At 45.9% G+C, this 23,299-nt stretch overlaps 1 protein-coding gene across 1 annotated transcript; it reads right to left on the bottom strand.

The window, feature by feature from the left end:
- Positions 1 to 539: 539 nt before the first annotated feature.
- LOC141272514 (keratin, type I cytoskeletal 19-like) lies at positions 540 to 7,965 on the bottom strand. The gene is made up of 8 exons (XM_073683321.1): positions 7,392 to 7,965; positions 7,148 to 7,230; positions 6,247 to 6,403; positions 5,661 to 5,822; positions 4,663 to 4,788; positions 2,421 to 2,641; positions 766 to 791; positions 540 to 646 (listed from the first exon to the last, which is right to left on the bottom strand). Exons 1-8 carry the CDS (start codon positions 7,902 to 7,904, stop codon positions 540 to 542), a joined length of 1,395 nt encoding a protein of 464 aa, XP_073539422.1. The 5' UTR covers positions 7,905 to 7,965.
- Positions 7,966 to 23,299: the final 15,334 nt, after the last annotated feature.

Genomic DNA, 23,299 nt, shown 5'->3' with positions numbered 1-23,299 from the left:
GATAATGTCTGTAAAGAGCTGTGGAATTAATGGCGCTATATGAGTAATATAAATAAATAAATAAATATTCAGTTTTTTGTTTTGTAAAAGGAGTCCGCACAAAATGACTATTCAAGCAAAGCACAGAGGCTTTGTGCACCCTTTGTATAGCCAAAAGTTAAGTGCTCTTTCCCATTTTGTTTTCCATCTAACGCCATAATTTTCTGGCTCCCTTGAATCCAGAATTTTCAATCAAGAGAGAGAGGGCAGCGATATATGGAAAACAGTAGGTTGGAAGGTGCACTGAACTGTTTCGCCAAGTCATAGGTGCACCAAGCGCCTGTTATTTTATACTGACAGAGTACCTTTCAGCATAAAATCCTTCCTGCTTTTTGATTTAATAGACCCATATTTTAAACAAAAGGACATTTTGGTCTTTGATAACATTGGGCGGAACCCATAAAGATCTTTTATTGCATAACATTGTGCAATGAGATTGAACATAGAATTGACTTCAGGTTCATAGACCAATGCATAAATCTTTGCTTGACAAAATGGTCTTAATATCTGCTTAGTTTGGTGGTGGAAATGACCTTTCCGCCAACTTCCTCTTTGATGATTGCTTGCACTTTGGTGGTGGTGGTGGTAGTGGTGGATGAGCTGGATCCTGGAGAAGAAAGAGAGGTTGTTAATTTATATTTTTATTCGAGCTTTGTAATGTAATGTCAGTAGTGATTGATACACTTTGCAATTGCATTCTATAATTTTTTAGATTATGATTCTTACCTGATTGAAACTCTCCACCGGCAATTCTGAAAAAGAAAAATATTTTAAAGATTAAAAAAGAGACAGATAGATAGATAGATAGATAGATAGATAGATAGATAGATAGATAGATAGATAGATAGATATGAGATGGGAGAACATGGGTCATGATGCTTGATGCGATATGGGGCAACATTAAGCCAATTACATATTTGAAGAAAAGTCTAACGTGAAGTGTCTATGAGAAATCTCATAAAATATGAATAGACTAAGGCTATGTGCCCACGATGCAGAAATGCTCCGGATTTTTTCCTGAGCGTTTCTGCATCTCCCTGGCAGAAGAAACGCATGCGGATTGTACATACGTTTTTCCTGCCAGGGACAAGCGGATGTGAAGCGTTCTTCACATGCATTTCCGCATGCGGGTTGACAAGCGCTTTCCAAGCAATTTTAGCATCACTTGGAAAGTGCTTGTCAACTTGGTCACATTATATAAATCCATGCAAACAGCATGGATTTATATAGTGTGACCGAAAGAATGTTTAAAAATAAAAAATAAATCTATACTTACCTTCTGATGGCCCCCGCAGTCTTGCTTCACTCCGTCCTGGCTGCCGGCAGATCGCGGTACACTGAAGGACCTGCCGACGTCAGCGTGACTATGATGTCAGCGCAGGTCCTCCAGTCCATCGCGATCTGCCAGCAAGGAAGGACGAGCGCAGCGGGGGCCATCAGAAGGTAAGTATAACATTTATTTTTTATTTTATTCTTTTTTTTTACAGTTTTCTATGGTACCAGGGTCCGGAGGAGAGTCTCCTCTTCTCTAGACCCGGGTACCATCCGCACATTGAACGTATGTATTCCGCATGTGCTTATCTAGTGAAGCGGAATCCATGCGGTCTAATGCATGTCAATGGCGGCGAAAATGCAGCCCTTCCGCAAAATAATTGATAGTGCTGCGTTTTTTTCCGCAATGATAATCCGCAGCGGAGCACAGCACATGCGGATTATCATTGGGGAACATGGCAGGCCTTCTACCATGCATTTTTTAAGCGTTTTTGCAGCTTTTTTGCCGCTGCGGAAAAGCTTAAAAAACGCATCGTGGGCACACAGCCTTACTGTTTCCAGAGTAAGTTAAGGCCCCATACAGATTAGACTGAAGTTACCCAAACTCGCCGATATCGAAGAAGACAGATGATGTCGGTGGATAGAAGGATCTAGCCAATGGAATTCCATCATCGGCAGCAGCTCTCTCATAGCCAACGTAGGAGAGCTCGGCCAAACTAAGCAATGTTGTGCATGGGGAAGTTGCAAAGACAGAGCTGCCTCATGTGTATTCGGCCTTCAGTCTCCTACCCAGCTTGTAGTCTGAAGCAGTTTCGCAAAAATAGCCAAATTACTCATCTATGATTTGGACCTGGAAATCACATGTAGTTAGAAGTTTGTTGGTCATTGACTGGTGACCAAACATCCTTAGCTCAAAGGGAAGGTTGCTAAGTATAACATCACAAATTTTGAAATGCCCTTCAGAATAGAAAATATATTGGCTGCAATAGCAATCATTAGTATCAGTTTAAAAAAAGATAATTTTTACTATTAGAGACTATAAATTAATTGAAGTACTAACTAAAACAATGCACTGATGCACATTGGACAATGGAGGGAACAAGACTTACTTTCCACCCTCTCCTTCTAGGAGTTGATGGTATGTGGCGATTTCCTGCTCCAGTCTGGTCTTGATGTCCAGCAGGGCACTGTATTCTTGGTTTTGACGTTCAAGGTCTGAGCGGATATCACTAAGCTGTACTTCAATGCTGCCGATAATAGACTGTATCTGGTAAAGTTGTGCAGCATAGCGACTTTCTGTCTCTGCTAATGTAGCTTCCAGGCCGGCTTTCTGTTGTAGGAAATAAGTTTGGGATTAGGATTTCATTTAATTTAATGTTTAAAGATGATTACCTACTTTATTTCATTTTTTTCCAGAAACAGCCCAATGTTGCCCTCGCCATTGTTGTAACCTAGCCCATTTTAATTGAATAGGGAAGAACTGGTATACCAGACACAACCCATGGACAAGAGTGGTGCTAATGCTGTACAGAAAAGTTAATTCTGGTTTTAACGTGTTTTTGAAAATGTTATTATAAATATTTGCATTCACTTTAAAGTAATTTTAAAGTTTTTTTAGAACTTTACAACCAGGCCCGGCGTCAGCACCCGGCGCACCTGGACAAGTGCTGGGGCCCTGCGCAGGCGGAGGTTCCCACTTGCCGTTGGGCACCCCGACGCACTATGGGAAACGTGAGTGGAGGAGTCCGGTGCCAAAACCCGTGAGTGGGCCCCCCCCCTGCTTGCTCAGAGCCCCGGCATTATGCTTACCTCTCCCCGTGCCTCTGCAGTTCCTGTCTCTTCCGCATCTCTTGACTTTGATGTCTCAGGTCAGAGAGTGCGATGACATCTTTCCAGCGCGCCCTCTGCTGAGCAGTCACATCGCAGAGCGGGAAGACAGCGACGCTGAGGAGCGATGGCAAAGCATCGGCAGAGAGGAGATTATTTTATTTTTTTATGTATGGAGGCATGGGTCATTATATGGGGCCCATACAGAATGGGGCCCATACAGGATGGAGCAATATATGGGGCCCATACAGGATGGAGCATTATATGGGGCCCATACAGGATGGGACCCATACAAGATGCAGCAATATATGGGACCCATATAGGATGGAGCATTATATGGGGCCTATACAGGATGGGGCCCATACAGGATGGAGCATTATATGGGACCATACAGGATGGAGCATTATATGGGGCCCATACAGGATGGGGCCCATATAGCATGGAGCAATATATGGGGCCCATACAGCATGGGACATTATATGGGGCCCATACAGCATGGGGCATTATATGGGGCCCATACAGGATGGAGAATTATATGGGGCCCATACAGGATGGGGCTCATACAGGATGGAGCAATATATGAGGCCAATACAGGATGGAGCATTATATGGGGCCCATACAGGATGGGGCCCATACAGCATGGAACAATATATGGGGCCCATACAGCATGAGGCATTATATGGGGCCCATACAGCATGGGGTATTGTATGGGGCCCATACAGAATGGAGCATTATATGGGGCCCCTACAGGGTGGGGCATTATATGGGGCCCATACAGGATGGAGCAATATGTGGCCCAGCCTGCATGGAGAATTATATGGAGCCCAGCCTGCATGAAGCATTAAATGGGGCCCATACAGCATGGAGCATTATATGGGGCCAATCCTGCATGGAGCATTATATAGGGGCCAATCCTGCATGGAGCATTATATAGGGGCCAGTATTCTGTATGGAGCATTATATGGGGTCCATTATTCTGTATGGAGCATTATATGGGGCCCATAGTACTGTATGGAGGACTATACTGTCCGGTCTGCACTGTGCGCTGCAAGGATTCTCTGGTTTCTGAGATATTGTAGAATTTACAATAGATATCATTCATGTATTGTAAGAAGTGAAATCTTTCGCCTTGTACTATATATATATATTTCTCTGTGGTATCTGTGCATCATGAATTGTGATATGTGTTAAAGGGGCCCACTGAAACTCTTTCGCCCAGGGCCAGCGAAAACCTGAAGTCTGCGCTGTTTACAACTGCTTGTTAACTATCACCTCTTATCAAAGGGGTGTGTCCCTTTACCCTCCAAAAACTGTTCTATAAGTACTGGTAGTATCAGACAATAAAGGCAAAAAGCCCCAAAGGGTATGGTATAACCTAGGAAGAATAACAAGGATAGAGAGAGTTCTAAGAAAATATGGGGAATTTATATTTTATGGGGAATACAATTATTTCATAGATTAGACACCTTAAGTGACCTAACAGATTTCCCTTTTAAGTAAGGTAACAGTTTTTCAGATACTTACAGCGCTGAGCAGAGCCTGAAGTTCAGCCTCAAGTCCTTGATAACTGCGTCTCAGGTCAGAGCTCTCAGATTTGTTGGATTGCACTTGTTGTGTGTTGGTAACAACTTCATTCTGCAAGCTTTCAACCTAAAATGTCAGAAGACAATTTGAGTTACCCTTACCCTAAATATCATCAACATAACTGGCTATGAACCAGGCCTCTAAGTATCCAGATGAGGGTTCCAATATTGAAACAGCCATTCTGTAAACCGCACAGTTATATAGCTGGTCATCACGCTAACCTGGCTGTTTAATCCAGAATATACTTTCAAATGTATTTTGCAGCAAAATCATCTTAAAGGACTAATCTTATGAAGAAAATCCTGTTTATATGGGTTATTAGGAGATATGGACCACATTTTAGAAGGTGATCCCCAACTTGAGTCCCCTATAATTGAGTCAGCACATAAAGTCGCAGTGTACAGCATGTGGCCACCGTGTACCACTACACTTCTCTTACAGCATCTACAGGAGCTATTTAAATCTACATTAGCATCTTCAATCCAAGCAACTAACAACCAAGAAAAATCATTCAGGAGGTCCAAAAATGTCTATATTTTGGCATAGGTGCCCATTGGTCAGAAGAACTAATTGTTTAATTAACATGGTCAACCTTTCAACACTCTTTTTTGTTTAATAAGAGGTTTTTCAAGATATATGTATCCATGAGATGAGTTCAAAAATGGTGTTATGAGGGCAGCACGGTGGCTCAGTGGATAGCACTGCAGCCTTGCTGTGGGGTCCTGAGTTCAAATCCCACCAAGAATAACATCTGCAAGGAGTTTGGATATTCTCCCCATGTTTGCATGGGTTTCCTCCGGGTTCTCCAGTTTCCTCCTACATTCCAAAAATATACTGATAGAGAATGTAGATTGTGAGCCCCAATGGGGATAGATGTCTGTAAAGCGCTGTGGAATTAATGGTGAGTGAGAAAATAAATAAATAAAAATAAATGTTACCTGGCCAAGGAACCAAGCTTCAGCCTCTCTTCTGTTCTTCTCTGCAATATGTTCATACTGTTCCCTGAGGTCATTGATAGCCTTGAGGAGGTCAACTCCAGGAGCAGCATCCAGTTCAACATTGACGGTGCCAGCAGCTTGCTGTTTGCTGTCGCTGAGTTCCTGAAAATTCATAATGGAAAAAATCCTTAAATGTCAGCACAAAAAGCATAAGACATTGATATATACACTGTATTTTATCCCTAAACATCACTGCACAGAATCAGTCTATGTTTATTGAATGACATAATCAATCATGGTGGTAGTGGAGATTCTAGGTTGATTAATAAAATATTTAGTTACATAAAGTTAGATAATAATAAAAGTCGTGAAATGATTTAGATAGTTGTGTGTGGGAGGATTGTTCTGGGATTGTACATATTGCACAGATTGGTCTTGTTGACTTGATTGATAACTGGGTCACAAAACTGAGGAAACTAGAAGGAGTAGTATCTACACATAATATTTGTTCTCCATTAAGGTCAATTAAAGATATCAAGAAACATTATGAGGGATCATAGACTGATTGTTCCCTATTTTCACTTACCTCCTCGTGGTTCTTCTTCAAGTAAACCAGTTCCTCCTTGAGACCTTCAATCTGGAGCTCCAGATCTGATCTCGTCATGGTCAGCTCATCCAAGACACGTTTAAGTCCATTGATATCATTCTCCACACTCTGGCGAAGGGAAAATTCATTCTCATACCTAAAGAATGGGGAATGGGATCATTTATGTAACTCCAATAGGTATCAATAGCTGACATTTTTATTGGCTGACTGAAGAAGATTTTGCCAAATTACTGGAGCATGCAAATTATTTTTATTGCGTATAAAATGTATTTACAGTAGAACATGTTTTAAGCCATAATAAGTTGTAATAGATTCAATCTCAAATAAAGGGGTCAAAGAAAGAAATAACCTTAAGACAAAAAGAAACAAAAGAAATTAAAGAGATTGCTCAAGATTTTTTTAAAATGGCCAGAAAACAGGAGAGGCATTAAAATAAGCAAATTACTAAAATACCTAACAGATAAACTCCTTTTATATATTTCATAGAAGAACTGTAGTGACCGACTACCCACAGGTGACCTCTGTTGTCAATCACTTGTCTCAGCGGTGATGGTAACGATGTCAGCATATGACTCCTTCGGTCAAGGATTGGGTCAGTGGCCCCTGAGAGTAGTGGAAATTTCATCATCACTGTAGGACAACTAACAAAGACTGGTGGGACCAGCAGTGCTTGAATGGCAGTAAGTGTAAGTTATTTTGTTATTTTAGTGCATCCTCTGCTTTCCGGCTAGTGCTAAGGATTCTTGGGCAACCCTTTTTAGAATAATAATAGTTAAAGATGAGATATCTAGAAGAGATAGATAGATAGATAGATAGATAGATAGATAGATAGATAGATAGATAGATAGATAGACAAACTATCGATATATCAAATAATCACTTCAGTTTGAAGTCATCAGCAGCCAGTCTGGCATTATCGATCTCCAAAATCACTTTTGAGTTGTTGATTGTTGCTACAAAGATCTGTAAGAGAAACACATAAAATAGATTAAGTAAATTCAAGAATGTATGCTCTTGAATAGCATAGATAAGATAGATAGAACAATATCTAATATATGGAAATTGTATTGTGTTGTGTTGAAAGTGCTCTATTTCTCTCTTCATCACAATAATATGATTCATACCTTATCACGTAGGTCATCAATTGTGGTGTAGAAGCCAGCAAAGCTCTGCTCACGAACTGTCACAGACCCCTGCTTTGTATACCAGTCACGGATCTTAGCTTCCAAATCGTTATTTGCCTCCTCCAAGGATCGGACTTTATCAAGGTAGTTTGCAAGACGGTCATTTAGGTTCTGCATGGTATATTTTTCATTTCCTGAAAGTAATCCATCTCCACCGCCACCACCACTGACACCAAAGGATGATCCAGAGGCAAAGCCTGCTCCACCACCAAATCCAGAGCCATAGCCTGCTCCACCACCAAATCCAGAGCCATAGCCTGCCCCCCCACCAAATCCAGAGCCATAGCCTGCCCCACCACCAAAGCCACGTGATGAACCAGTGGAAATGGAGATGCCAGATCCTCCATATCCACCACCCTGGACACTGGCTGCTCTGTAGATTCCATCAGAAAGCCTGGATGAGACACCACTGCTCATTCTGGAGGAGCCAGCTTGGCTAAAACTGTAGCTCATGGTGGCAATGAGTGGTTTCTGGAGATGACTATGAAGAAGGATCCTAAACAACTAGAGTCAGGAGTGCAAAAAACCTTGGTAGATGAACCATATTTATAGGACAGGTGTAGGGTCATATTCTATTACAGGCTTCACACCCCTTGGACCAAAGCCACATCTTAGAATTACTTCTTATTGGTCAGTAACTGGTTTTAAAGATGATCATTTACATTCTTTCCTTTTTGCCTTAGGATAAACACATTTCAACTTTTCTTGTCTGATTTGTTTTAGAAACATTCCCTGAAGGGATAAGCGGAATTCACCTGAAGATTTCTGTAATATATAGGTATCTTTGAATTTTTGCATTTTTTTTCTTTCACCTATATGTTGCAAATAGAAAGTTTTGAGGCATCTGTTTTAAAGAACATAAAACACTAATATAACTAGCTGTTATAAATGGTCATTAAATCTAAGCATCAATAACCTGAATAAGTTATAATCTTGACATACTGATGTACGGAAAGTCTTATATATACACAATGGGTCAGATTTAAGGTTCACTTGCATGAACTGACCTGCAGCCTTAAATGACCAACCGCCGATTGGTAAATATACAGTACAGACTAAAAGTTTGGACACACCTTCTCATTTAAAGATTTTTCTGTATTTTCCTGACTATGAAAATTGTACATTCACACTGAAGGCATCAAAACTATGAATTAACACATGTGGAATTATACACTTAACAAAAAAGTGTGAAACAACTGAAAATATGTCTTATATTCTAGGTTCTTCAAAGTAGCCACCTTTTGCTTTGATGACTGCTTTGCACACTCTTGGCATTCTCTTGATGAGCTTCAAGAGGTAATCACCGGAAATGGTTTTCACTTCACAGGTGTGCCCTGTCAGGTTTAATAAGTGGGATTTCTTGCATTATAAATGGGGTTGGGACCATCAGTTGTGTTGTGCAGAAGTCTGGTGGATACACAGCTGATAGTCATACTGAATAGACTGTTAGAATTTGTATTATGGCAAGAAAAAAAGAAGCTAAGTAAATAAAAACGAATGGCCATCATTACTTTAAGAAATGAAGGTCAGTCAGTGCGAAAAATTGGGAAAACTTTGAAAGTGTCCAAAAGTGCAGTTGCAAAAGCCATCAAGCGCTACAAAGAAAATGGCTCACATGAGGACCACCCCAGGAAAGGAAGACCAAGAGTCACCTCTGCTTCTGAGGATAAGTTTATCCGAGTCACCAGCCTCAGAAATCGCAGTTTAACAGCAGCTCAGATTAGAGACCAGGTCAATGCCACACAGAGTTCTAGCAGAAGACACATCTCTTCAACAACTGTTAAGAGGAGACTTTGTGCAGCAGGCCTTCATGGTAAAATAGCTGCTAGGAAACCACTGCTAAGGACAGGCAAGAAGCAGAAGAGACTTGTTTGGGCTAAAGAACACAAGGAATGGACATTAGACCAGTGGAAATCTGTGCTTTGGTCTGATGAGTCCAAATTTGAGATCTTTGGTTCCAACCACCGTGTCTTTGTGCGACGCAGAAAAGGTGAACGGATGGACTCTACATGCCTGGTTCCCACCGTGAAGCATGGAGGAGGAGGTGTGATGGTGTGGGGGTGCTTTGCTGGTGACACTGTTGGGGATTTATTCAAAATTGAAGGCATACTGAACCAGCATGGCTACCACAGCATCTTGCAGCGGCATGCTATTCCATCCGATTTGCGTTTAGTTGGACCATCATTTATTTTTCAACAGGACAATGACCCCAAACACACCTCCAGGCTGTGTAAGGGCTATTTGACCAAGGGGGAGGGTGATGGGGTGCTACGCCAGATGACCTGGCCTCCACAGTCACTAGACCTGAACCCAATCGAGATGGTTTGGGGTGAGCTGGACTGCAGAGTGAAGGTAAAAGGGCCAACAAGTGCTAAGCATCTCTGGGAATTCCTTCAAGATTGTTGGAAGACCATTTCCGTTGACTGCCTCTTGAAGCTCATCAAGAGAATGCCAAGAGTGTGCAAAGCAGTCATCAAAGCAAAAGGTGGCTACTTTGAAGAACCTAGAATATAAGACATATTTTCAGTTGTTTCACACTTTTTTGTTAAGTATATAATTCCACATGTGTTAATTCATAGTTTTGATGCCTTTAGTGTGAATGTACAATTTTCATAATCAAGAAAATACGGAAAAATCTTTAAATGAGGTGTGTCCAAACTTTTGGTCTGTACTGTATACCGATCAGTGGTTGTTTCATAACCTGTTTACACAAGCAGACCACTCTTAACGATGTGCACTGAACAATCTGGTCTCAGCAGTGCAAGTCCTATTTACAAAAGGATAATGCGCTGAAGAGAACGATGATCTTTTGTGCCGCTCAAAATATCATCTCACCCGACGACTGAGCATTTTGCTCGCCCATCAAGTGACCTCAGCCTGTTTTCACTGCAAGATTATTGTCAAACAAACATTCCTCGGAAAGCTCGCTTATGATAATTTTGCAGATACACCATATTTATCACAATGGCGCTCTCTCTGATTTGGTATATCTTGATAGAAATGTTAATTGAAATGTCAGATACTTTTCTGTAACTTATCTTACCTACTGTAACTTATCTACTGACGTCGCTGAAATAAAGCAGAAGAACAGCGCTGGACACCCAAGAAAACGGCGGTAGATGAGTATATTATCAGACTCACACTACAGTACATACACACACACTTAAACAATAAAAATGTTAGTGGGAGTGCTTCTTTAAGTAATGCATGAAGAGTGTCTAAAACATGTAACAAATCTGGAACATGACATGTACAGTATATCAGTCTTTGGTGCAAATTGTTGCAGTATTCTGGTGCATTTCCTATAGTAAATCCATCAGAATTGGATGAAAATCTAATATGGATGGGGATCATAAATTCTGAGAGATTAATCCAACATGCATGTTATTTTCACCCTTGGGACATAAGCTGCTGTCAGAGGGGTCTGAGCACATACAGTATGTCTTATATGTTGAATGTGCATGTTTTTGAAGGAATTGAGAAAGGAAGCCCTTTGATTTGTATGGCAGAGTTTAGCCTTAGGCTATGTGCCCATGATGCAGAAATGCTGCATATTTTTTACGCTTCTCCCTGGCAGGAAAAACGCATGCGGATTTTACATGCGGTTTTCCCGCCAGGTAGAAGCGTTTGTGAGGCGTCTTTGCAGCGTTTTTGCATGCATTTCTGCATGCGGGTTATCAAGCGCTTTTCCAAGCGATTTTAGCATCACTTGGAAAGTGCTTGACAACTTGTTCACACTATATAAATCCATGCAACTGGCATGGATTTATAGTAGTGTGACCAAGTTAGTTAAAAAAAAAGAATAAGAATAGTAAGAAATAAAAAATAAAGTTTATACTCACCTTCCGGTGTCCTCCTGGTGTTCTCTCTGCTGCGTCCGGTGTGTTGGACGGCTCGCGGTGTTGTGAAGGACCTGCGGTGATGTCATTGAGCCATGTGATGGGTCACATGACTCAGTGACGTCATGGCAGGTCCTTCACAACAGCGCGAGCATTGCAAGAGACCAGATGGAGCAGACAAAACACCGGGAAGATATCGGAAGGTGAGTATAAACTTTATTTTTTATTTTAAATTATTTTTTTACAGTTTCTATGGTACCCAGGTCTGAATGAGAGTCTCCTCTCCTCCAGACTTGGGTACCATCCGCACATAGAAACGCATAATATCCGTGTGTACAAATGTACTGACACGGATATTATGCGTTTCAATGCAAGTCAATGGCGGCGATTACGCTGCGTGTCCGCAAAATTAATGGACATGCTGCGGATTTTTGAGCGCAGCATAAATGCTGCGGAAAAATCCGCAGCATGGGCATTGACATTGCGGCTTGTCATTGGGGACCATGGGGGGCGGATTACCAAGCGTTTCCCAAGCATTTATGCTGCGGAAATTCCGCAGCATAAATGCTTGGAAAACGCATAGTGGGCACACAGTAAATTTATACTTACTCACAGAGGGTTTATACTTACCCTCTGATGGCCCCCGGTGTCTTGCTTCGCACTCCGTCCTGGCTGCCGGCAGCTGTACACTGCACCGTAGGACCTGCCGACGTCAGCGTCGCGTGACCCGTCACATGACTATGACGTCAGCGCAGGTCCTTCAGTACATCGCGAGCTGCCGGCATGCGAGCAGGAGCGCATCGCGGGCCGCCAGAAGGTAAGTATATATTTATTTTTTATTTTATTCTTTTTTTTTTTACAGGTACTATGGTACCCAGGTCCGGAGGAGAGTCTCCTCTTCTCTAGACCTGGGTACCATCCGCACATTGGAACGCTTGGAATGCGCATCTACATATACAGTGATGCGGAATCCATGCGATCTAATGCAAGTCAATGGCGGCGAAAACGCAGCACTTCCGCAAAATAATTGGTAGTGCTGCGTTTTTTTCCGCAACGATAATTCGCAGCGGAAATTTCGGCAGCATGTGCACAGCACATGCGGATTATCATTGGGGAACATGGCAGGCCTTCTACCATGCGTTTTTTAAGCGTTTCTGCAGCGTTTTTGCCGCTGCGGAAACGCTTAAAAAACGCATCGTGGGCACACAGCCTTAGTTGACCGTTGGAGCAGGAGCAACCTTCCATCTATCAATATTTTCCCTATGACACCATTTGTGCTACATAGGTACAAAAAATCAACTGGATAAAATAAGGGAACCCTTCCCCTTGTTAAACGAATTGGGGGCACAATTCATACACATAAAAATTATATTGAGGCAAATCACTGTGTGCTACGCTTTGTGCAGAAAATATTCTTCTATGTCATAAGCCATCAATATCTGATTGGTAGGAATTCCACTAATGGGACCTCCACCAATCCCTGAAGACAATTGGCTCTTCCTAGAAGTTATGGCTAAGCAAATAACATGCTTGGGCTTTTTCCCTTTTTCCATATCTACCATTAACTTTATATGGGTGTGGAATTTCTTATTACAGTGGGGAAAATAAGTATTTGATACACTGACGATTTTGCAAGTTTTCCCACCTACAAAGAATGGATAGGTCTGTAATGTTTATCATAGGTACACTTCACCTGTGAGAGAAAGAGTCTTAAAAAAATCCAGAAAATCACATTGTATGATTTTTAAATAATTAAATTGTATTTTATTGCATGTAATAAGTATTTGATCACCTACCAACTACCAAGAACTCTGGCTCTCACAGACCTGTTAGTTTCTCTTTAAAAAGCCCTCCTACTCTGCTCTCATTACCTGTATTAATTGCACCTGTTTGTACTCGATACCTGTATAAACGACACCTGTCCACACACTCAATCATTCACACTCCAATTTCTCCACCATGGCCAAGACCAAAGAGCTAGCTAAAGAATCCAGGGACAAAATTGTAGACTTATACAAGGCTGGAATGGGCTACAAGACAATAGGCAAGCAGCTTGGTGAGAGGGCAACAACTGTTGGTACAATTATTAGAAAATGGAAGAAACACAAGATGACCGTCAATCTTCCTCAGTCTGAGGCTCCATGCACAATCTCGAGTCGTGGGGTAAGGATGATTCTCACAAAGGTCAGAAATCAGCCCAGAACTATACAGGAGGACCTGGTCAATGACCTGAAGAGAGCTGGGACCACAGTCTCAAATATTACAGTTAGTAACACACTACGCCATCATGGATGAAAATCCTGCCAGTTGCACGCAAGGTTTCCCTTCTCACACCAGCACATGTCCAGGCCCGTTTGAAGTTCACCAATGACCATCTGGATGATCCAGAGGAGGCATGGGGGAAGGTCATGTGGTCAGATGAGATGAAAATAGAACTTTTTGGTTTCAACTTCACTCGCCGTGTTTGGAGGAAGAAAAAGGATGAGTACAACCCAAAGGACACAATCCCAACCATGAAGCATGATGGGGAAAACATCATACTTTGGTGGTGCTTTTCTGCAAACGGGATAGGACGACTGCACAATATTGAAGGGAGGATGGATGGGGTCATGTATCGCGATATTTTGGCCAACAACCTCCTTCCCTCAGTAAGAGCATTGAAGATGGGTCATTGCTGGGTCTTCCAGCATTACCCGAAACACACAGCCAGGGCAACTAAGGAGTGGCTCCGTAATGAGCATTTCAAGGTCCTGGAGTGGCCTAGCCAGTCTCCAGACCTGAACCCAATAGAAAATGTTTGGAGGGAGCTGAAACTCAATGTTGCCCAGCAACAGCCCCAAACCTGAAAGATCTGGCGAAAATCTGTATGGAAGAGTGGGCCAAAATCCCTATAGCAGTGTGTGCAAACTTGGTAAGAACTACAGGAAATGTCTGACCTCTGTAACTGCAAGCAAAAGTTTCTGTTCCAAATATTAAGTTTTGTTTTTCTATTGAATCAAATACGTATTTCATGCAATAAAATGCAACTTAATTATTTAAAAATCATACAATGTGATTTTCTGTTTTTTTTTTTTAGATTTTGTCTCTCATAGGTGAAGTGTACCTACAAAAAAAGTTACAGACCTCTGAATTCTTTGTAGGTGGGAAAACTTTCAAAATCGTCAGTGTATCAAATACTTATTTCCACCACTGTATTTGTAGATTGTGAAATGCAATGGTTTCACTATAAATGTCAATTCTTTTGCTGTTTCTTTTACAGAGCCAACATATTTCACAGCCATTGTCATTATTCACATAAATACCTTTCTTCAAAGGGGCTCACATTCATTGCTGTCAAAACAAAAAAACACAATGCTGCCTATTAAAACATATGGGGAGCCCTATTGTTCCCTCCTCCCTACTCTTAATGCTCCAATTGCCTAAGGGCCTGACACAACGGGGATAACATTTTTCAACAAATGATATATCCATACATTGCAACTTAAGGATAGGGCCCAATAAATTTTGTGGATTAGTTTCTTTGCTGTCAAAAACAACAGAAAGTATTTAAGCTTTTGCAAAGAGAATAATCAGAAGTTTCTGCTTGTATGTACATGAAAATTGTTTGAGCTATGCTTTGTACATAATGCCTTTGTAGGTCGCCTAGATGGTGTGCTGTAATATTTGGTGATGCCGCCAAGCTATATTTCTGTGGCTGGTAATGGATCTGACAGCCTTATTTGCTGTCAGCTACGTCTGGAGGTATAGATGTAGCGCCCCGAGGGTTCGGCCTCTACAGGGGTATTGCACCTCAGACCGGGGGTGTGATATTCCACTCCCAGGTAAGGATGGAGTATGGACCAGGGCTCAGTTGGCTGCATACAGCACACACACCCCATTTCCGAGGGACAGCTCAACGGTGCTCCCACTAGACAGAAGTGCAGGCACGACCGACTATGTCCCTGCCTGGAGTGGGGAGGGGGGTGGAACACCCAGTGCTGTAGGGGCAGATAGGGGTTGGTTCCTGAGCGTAGATAGGAGCTCATTGGTTGCTGGTCACCTGGGCTCATGGCTAGAGGGAGGTATAAAAGGTGGGCACCATCTTAGAACAGTGTTCAGTTCTGTGGAGAGGAGAAGACAGGGAGCAGCAGCTCAGACTGAGTGCTGCTCCAGAGGCAGGCCTAGGGAAGAGGCCGGGGCCTGAGAGGAGAAGGAGAAGTGGGCCTGGAGAAGAGGCCGAGGAGGAGGTGAAGGGGAGCTGAGATTCTGGCTCATCTCAGCTCCAAGAGAAAGGAACAGAAACAGAAAGGAACTGCAAAGAAGGAGAGACAGAGAAACAGAAGGGCTCAGGAACAAGAAGGTGGAAGGGACCCTAAGAACCCACGAGAATCCAGGGTGCAGGGTCAGGCAGATTAAGGGTACCGGATCCCAAGTTGGTGGAGGAGAAACAACCCTCAGCCAAAGACCGGTCGTCGTGATCATATATTGGTGCGACACCTCATCAAACCTGCTAGGAAGGCACCATATAGGACAGCGGAGGACGGGGCCCACGTTTAACCGCACAGGTCCGCGGCAGCTGGACAAAAGTGGGTCACTGGTGAGGCAGGCCAGAGAAAGGATAAAAGGGGGTCCTGTGCCATGCTCCTGAACTGCCTGGGAGTTGACCGAGCCCCTCACCTGGTGGACGCAGCACGGCTCAGGAGGTCACTGCTGGCCGAAGTGACCTGGAACAAACGAACTGTGAGTAAAGACCCTGGACTGAAACTTGTTGTCTGTGTGCTCCTTCGCGCCTCCAGCACTATCAGCACCGGGACTCGCACTACCATTACTCCCAACATCCACTACACTGCCCTGGGGCTGCACTCTTCCCGTGGGGAGTCACATCACCTCAGCTGCACCCATCATCAGCCCCAGCGGACTGCCTTGCAGCGGCGGTTCCTAATAACCGCAATCCACGGGTGGCGTAGTCGGACATTATTTGGAGCGCATAGCAGACTACCATTGGCCTGACCACCCTGAGCCGCGGGACCGGGCCGCCACTACTACTATCCCCATCGTTCCCCTATCGCCCGGATCCGCGTGCCCCACAGCCCAGGGGGCGAGTCAGCTTTGGCGTAGTCGGCAGGATCATTACCAACCCGCCACAAGCGGGTATTGCGTGCCTGAAGAAAATTGCACATGTACCTTAAAAAGAAGTTTCCCGCCGTCCGGAGTCGTTTCCCGCCATCCGGAGCCGATTCCCGCCATCAGACGCCATCTTGGACCGTTTCCCGCCATCTTCATCCGTCTTTCCCGCCCTGGCAGAGCGGACACCATTATGTGCGCACCAAAAGACAGCAGGAAGCCACCTCCCATCGTGGGCCAGGTCCCAGAATGGCGCCAAAGAAGGAGCCCGCCCCCACCAGCCATGAATGCAGCAGTGGAGATGTCCATCAACATGGGGGGGCTGCCCCTGAAAGTGATTGTCAGCAGAATGCCCCAGGACCACCCCCGCTGGGGGCGGAGAGAGAAGAAAACTGTGGGGCAGGGCGCAGTCTGGATCAGTCTGGCCAGGCCGCACCCGGAGATGGAGGGAGAAACCAGTTCCGGTACCCTGGCAAAGGGCCTGCTGCAAGCTACACCACCATGCAGCCTCACCGAGCTGTTAGCCCATCTCCCCAAGGAGGACCCCGAATATACATGGGCGGCGTTGGAAGAGCTGGACCGGAGGATGGTCCGGGCGCAGCGGGACGTGATCGCCGGATGGAAGAAGGAAGTGGCCCGGCGGGCTGTGATCCTGCAGCCGAAGGCGCCATTGACGAGCAGCGCACCAGCCACTGAGGGCAGTGAAGGCCGAGCGGAGGCCGAGGACGACGCCGCGGAGGAGGCCGCGACAGCAGAGGCAGGTAACGGAGACGCCCCTGCACTGATTCCTGAGGCCGCCGACCTGCCCCTGCACCCCGTCACGGAGCCCAACGCACCGGGACACGCCGTCGACACCGTGCCCCCGCCGCCATCAACCGGCCCCCAGGCCGTCGACGCTGCCGGTGAGCCCCGCCCCACGCCGTGCCCTCTGACCCCGGGCGTGCTCAGCCAACCACCATCGCAGGCCCGGCCGCAAGGCCCTGCGCCCCCGGGCCCAGCTGCCCCGACGGAACCCCCTGCACCTGCTGTACCGCCCTTGGGAGCAACCAGGAAACAACCAGCACGGGCCTGGTCGCAAGGTCACGTGCCCCCGGGCGCCGCCAACCCACCTGCGCACCCTGCTGCTGCAGTACCACCACTGGGCGCGGATCTCTTCGCCCAATACACCACTCCGGATGGGCTGCCTTTCATCTGGCCCCCCGAGTTTGTCAACCCCCGCTTCCGGAGGAGCCCGTCCGCGGAGGTCGAAGTACCCTCTGAGTCCCTCATACCTGCTCCGGCGCCTCAGGAAATCCCCCAGCTGCCATTGGAAGATGCCCAGTTTGAATGGGACCCCACAGGGGATGACCTGATGGGGTTCACGAAAGAAACGCGAGCGGGCGCAGCTGAGCGGCGGGAGGCCTGCCGCCAACAGCTGGAGATGTTTGAGAAGGAGCAGCGAGAGCGGCGGGTAAAGCAAGAGAAGCTGCAGGTCCAGAGCGCGGAGCAGAAAATGAAGGCGCGACGAGATCCCCGAACTGCCCGCAGACCCCGAGTCACCGGGACTGTGGTGAAGTTCCAGATGGAGCGCGGCTGGGGCTTCATCCGAGACCCCGAGACCATCAGTGACGTGTTTGTGACAAGGAGAGATGTGGAGAGTCACCTACCGGAAGGCCATCGTGGGCGGGATCTATTCCCAGGTGACGTGGTGTCTTACACCCGACACCAAGGCGTGAAGGGGTGGTACGCCCTACACGTCCGCCGAGTAGTAGAGGAGGAGGAACAGCACTACTCGGACGCTGAGTACCAGGAGGGCCCGGACGGGCCTGAAGATCCGTATGAGGAGGAAGAAGGAGCGTCACGAAGACACCGTTACCAGTGAACGGTCAAGTGGCATTATAAATAGTTACCCGTAAGGGTGCAAAGGAACTGTGTGGGACTGTTTCAAATTGCGTGTGGTCCCCGTTGGGACTGATATAGGACTGTGTGAACGTTATGCCCTATCCCCTAAGTAACCTGGCTGAGGACTGAGAGCAGCCATCCCTCTTCCCCTAACAGGCTGAGGACTGTGAGCAGCCATTCCCCTATCCCCACCGGCCGAGGACTGGGAATGGCCAATTCCATGTATATAGTTGTGCTTCTTAAAGCACCCCCTACTGGTTTTATACAAGAACCGCAACGTCTACCTCAAAGTTAAAATGGACTGTTGCACCTTTAAAAAGAAAGAACGCCTAGTCGCAAGTTGCACCGCCGCCAGGATCCAAGAATGTGCTTTACTTAAAAAAATGTAAAGCAGAATGCCCCAGGACCACCCCCGCTGGGGGCGGAGAGAGAAGAAAACTGTGGGGCAGGGCGCAGTCTGGATCAGTCTGGCCAGGCCGCACCCGGAGATGGAGGGAGAAACCAGTTCCGGTACCCTGGCAAAGGGCCTGCTGCAAGCTACACCACCATGCAGCCTCACCGAGCTGTTAGCCCATCTCCCCAAGGAGGACCCCGAATATACATGGGCGGCGTTGGAAGAGCTGGACCGGACGATGGTCCGGGCGCAGCGGGACGTGATCGCCGGATGGAAGAAGGAAGTGGCCCGGCGGGCTGTGATCCTGCAGCCGAAGGCGCCATCGACGAGCAGCGCACCAGCCACCGAGGGCAGTGAAGGCCGAGTGGAGGCCGAGGACGACGCCGCGGAGGAGGCCGCTGAGTACCAGGAGGGCCCGGACGGGCCTGAAGATCCGTATGAGGAGGAAGAAGGAGCGTCACGAAGACACCGTTACCAGTGAACGTTCAAGTGGCATTATAAATAGTTACCCGTAAGGGTGCAAAGGAACTGTGTGGGACTGTTTCAAATTGCGTGTGGTCCCCGTTGGGACTGATATAGGACTGTGTGAACGTTATGCCCTATCCCCTAAGTAACCTGGCTGAGGACTGAGAGCAGCCATCCCTCTTCCCCTAACAGGCTGAGGACTGTGAGCAGCCATTCCCCTATCCCCACCGGCCGAGGACTGGGAACGGCCAATTCCATGTATATAGTTGCGCTTCTTAAAGCGCCCCCTACTGGTTTTATACAAGAACCGCAACGTCTACCTCAAAGTTAAAATGGACTGTTGCACCTTTAAAAAGAAAGAACGCCTGGTCGCAAGTTGCACCGCCGCCAGGATCCAAGAATGTGCTTTACTTAAAAAAATGTTTTATGTGAAAAGGTTTTATATGCTGCTAAATAGTCATGTGAAAGTTTTCTATAATGTTTTATACAAAAGAGTTCCGGAAGTATTGGAAAAGTTTTCTATAATGTCTAGTGAAAAGAAAAGTGTGTCCCATAAAGGGAGTTGAACCGTAATGTCTGTTTCTAATGTAAAAAGTTATTGAAAAAGTCTTTGCATGTCCTGTAATCAACTGTTTTTGCTCTTTTCCAGCCCGAGGACGTGCTGTGCTTTACCAGGGGGGAATGTAGCGCCCCGAGGGTTTGGCCGCTACAGGGGTATTGCACCTCAGACCGGGGGTGTGATATTCCACTCCCAGGTAAGGATGGAGTATGGACCAGGGCTCAGTTAGCTGCATACAGCACACACACCCCATTTCCGAGGGACAGCTCAACGGTGCTCCCACTAGACAGAAGTGCAGGCACGACCGACTATGTCCCTGCCTGGAGTGGGGAGGGGGGTGGAACACCCAGTGCTGTAGGGGCAGATAGGGGTTGGTTCCTGAGCATAGATAGGAGCTCATTGGTTGCTGGTCACCTGGGCTCATGGCTAGAGGGAGGTATAAAAGGTGGGCACCATCTTAGAACAGTGTTCAGTTCTATGGAGAGGAGAAGACAGGGAGCAGCAGCTCAGGCTGAGTGCTGCTCCAGAGGCAGGCCTAGGGAAGAGTCCGGGGCCTGAGAGGAGAAGGAGAAGTGGGCCTGGAGAAGAGGCCGAGGAGGAGGTGAAGGGGAGCTGAGATTCTGGCTCATCTCAGCTCCAAGAGAAAGGAACAGAAACAGAAAGGAACTGCAAAGAAGGAGAGACAGAGAAACAGAAGGGCTCAGGAACAAGAAGGTGGAAGGGACCCTAAGAACCCACGAGAATCCAGGGTGCAGGGTCAGGCAGATTAAGGGTACCGGATCCCAAGTTGGTGGAGGAGAAACAACCCTCAGCCAAAGACCGGTCGTCGTGATCATATATTGGTGCGACACCTCATCAAACCTGCTAGGAAGGCACCATATACGACAGCGGAGGACGGGGCCCACGTTTAACCGCACAGGTCCGCGGAAGCTGGACAAAAGTGGGTCACTGGTGAGGCAGGCCAGAGAAAGGATAAAAGGGGGTCCTGTGCCATGCTCCTGAACTGCCTGGGAGTTGACCGAGCCCCTCACCTGGTGGACGCAGCACGGCTCAGGCGGTCACTGCTGGCCGAAGTGACCTGGAACAAACGAACTGTGAGTAAAGACCCTGGACTGTAACTTGTTGTCTGTGTGCTCCTTCGCGCCTCCAGCACTATCAGCACCGGGACTCGCACTACCATTACTCCCAACATCCACTACACTGCCCTGGGGCTGCACTCTTCCCGTGGGGAGTCACATCACCTCAGCTGCACCCATCATCAGCCCCAGCGGACTGCCTTGCAGCGGCGGTTCCTAATAACCGCAATCCACGGGTGGCGTAGTCGGACATTATTTGGAGCGCATAGCAGACTACCATTGGCCTGACCACCCTGAGCCGCGGGACCGGGCCGCCACTACTACTACCCCCATCGTTCCCCTATCGCCCGGATCCGCGTGCCCCACGGCCCAGGGGGCGAGTCATAGACATCAGCAAAGATCAAGGAAGAGTCTGATGTTGACTAGAAAGTGTTGATAATACCAATGTGCTGAGCCATCACATTTTGAGGAGCAGTCAGAAGACGATAGCATGGAGAAGTTAACAGAAGGTAAGATTGCAGATGATTTGCTATAAGGCTACATCCACACATCTATGTGACACGTCCAAACGCTGTCCGATTTTTTTCTCGGAGCACTAGAGTAGAATAGGTATATTCTCACATTCGTTAAAATCACGATCCAAGAGTGAGATAAGTGTGACACAGAGCAGGTCCGAGGATCAGACGCGGCCTTCAAGTCCATGGGGATCTGTAAGACACAAAAATTGGAAACTCTTTTTTGAATCCATGTCTCACGGATCTGTTGATTAGTGATAAACTTGAATAAAAACATGACCTGCCAAGGGTTATTTATTGACTTGCAAGCAAGCAAACTTCTTCAGTGAAAAAAAATAGAAGCAACTAGGATGCAAATGTAATGCAATTAGGATGACTCCTGAGAATAATCCATCCATTTCTCTCAGATGGTAACATCAAATACTGTATGTGTGAAGATTGTGTGAGTCTAGCCTAAGACAGCTAGGTCTTCTGCTTGTCCACTTAGTTTCAGTGAGCTGGTAGAAAGGGTAGGCTTAGTCTTTAGGAGAGAAAGTGGAGGACTAGAGAATGGAGAACCTTCCCACTGAAGAGTTGGAGATGGGCTTGAGGCCAGAAGGCACAAGGAGAAGCTGTGTGAAGTTTTGGCCAGTATGCTTGAGAAAGTCCATGGAAGGGAGTGGTCTACCTGCTTCATTAGCAAGGCTTAAAAGATTGTCACATGGACATTGTCACTGAAGATTACAACCGTCAAAATAGTTTCAGATACATGATCTTCCTAGAAGGCTTTACAAAGGGGCTATACCTTAATATAAAGAATAATGCAGCGCTAAAATAGTTAAGCTCTCCACCAAGTTTGACCTTGCACAGTAAGAATGTAGGTTCATACCCTGCAGTTATTGAATATCTTATGTCAGCTTTACTACAAGTTCTCTCATTCCCAAAAGCTTGTGGGGTTTATCCATCTTCTTTCACCTGCCAATATACTATAAGTAGCCCGGGGACAGCAATCCGGAACTAAAACCTTGTGCTGCATGCCACAATTTGCCAAAGGGCCGTAGGGAAGTTTGAGGGTTGGTTAGAAGGCTACGCTGCCCCAATTATAAGGAACGTGAACTGTCAGAAATATTTCTGTAATTATTGCTTGGAGGGTTTTTTAATGACTTTCCTGAACAGTCATGTACAGTAACAGGACAATTTGACTTAGGTAGAAATGTATAGATGTGTTATACTTTTATATCCTCTGAATAAAGCTAAGCCAGTTTCTTGAGCACAAGAGCGGATATGATTTTATAGGTCAAGTACCATCTCTAGATTACAGACATCCTCTTCATTATGACATATCACAAATGACAAGTGAATGGCTCTAAATTCACCTCCAAATTGAGTTATTTTCTGGTCCTATTGTGTTGGAAGTTGCACCACATGAGGATCCCCTAGCATTTTATTATGTCATTGTGACCTTGTAGAAGGGTCTTCCTGTTATTGAAAGTAATGGAGATGGGTACAGGTTATATAGAGTATAGGGTAAAAATAGGTGAAAAATAAAGTGGGCTCTATGTATAGAAAAAAAGAATTAGGCTGAACTGATATCACAACAGGCACAGAGACCCTTGCTCTATGTTCCTAATGAAGAAATAGTTTATGTTAACAATGTTAATAAAAATTGATGTGCGGAAATAACTTGAGAAAACCAGGGATAACTCAATTGACTTAAAGGATTATTCACAACTTCTATTTTCAGGAGCACACAGCTTCCCTTACTTTCAGCTTTCTGCTTGCAAGCGGGACTAGGATACTCTATTTAATATTTATTTTTCTTGTTATATCCTGAAGTTTTCACTTTACAAAAGTCACTGGAATGATCTCTTGGCTCTCGCCAAACCATTGGTATATCAAATGGCATCTTATCACGTGGTCCCGTTGTCCACATCCGTAAACTCTCAACACACTGCTTGTGACTCGCCCCCTGGGCCGTGGGGCACTCGGATCCGGGCAATAGGGGGAACGATGGGAGTAGTAGTGGCAACCCGGTTC

The sequence above is a fragment of the Phyllobates terribilis genome, unplaced genomic scaffold (assembly GCF_046119375.1).
Source record: "Phyllobates terribilis strain yellow unplaced genomic scaffold, ASM4611937v1 Scaffold_5__5_contigs__length_657084704, whole genome shotgun sequence".
Taxonomy (NCBI): Eukaryota; Metazoa; Chordata; class Amphibia; order Anura; family Dendrobatidae; genus Phyllobates; species Phyllobates terribilis.
Note: the sequence above shows the minus strand (reverse complement) of the source record. Positions and strands in the feature narration are given on the sequence as shown.

Bases quoted from the DNA above. Each gene is read 5' to 3' on its own strand.
- LOC141272514 (XM_073683321.1), bottom strand. From the start codon at position 7,904: ATGAGCTACAGTTTTAGCCAAGCTGGCTCCTCCAGAATGAGCAGTGGT. The intron at 6,404-7,147 runs GTGATTATTTGA...CCCATTCTTTAG, and splicing joins GCTGATGACTTCAAACTGAA to GTATGAGAATGAATTTTCCC. The intron at 2,642-4,662 runs GTAAGTATCTGA...TTCCTACAACAG, and splicing joins TTCAGGCTCTGCTCAGCGCT to AAAGCCGGCCTGGAAGCTAC.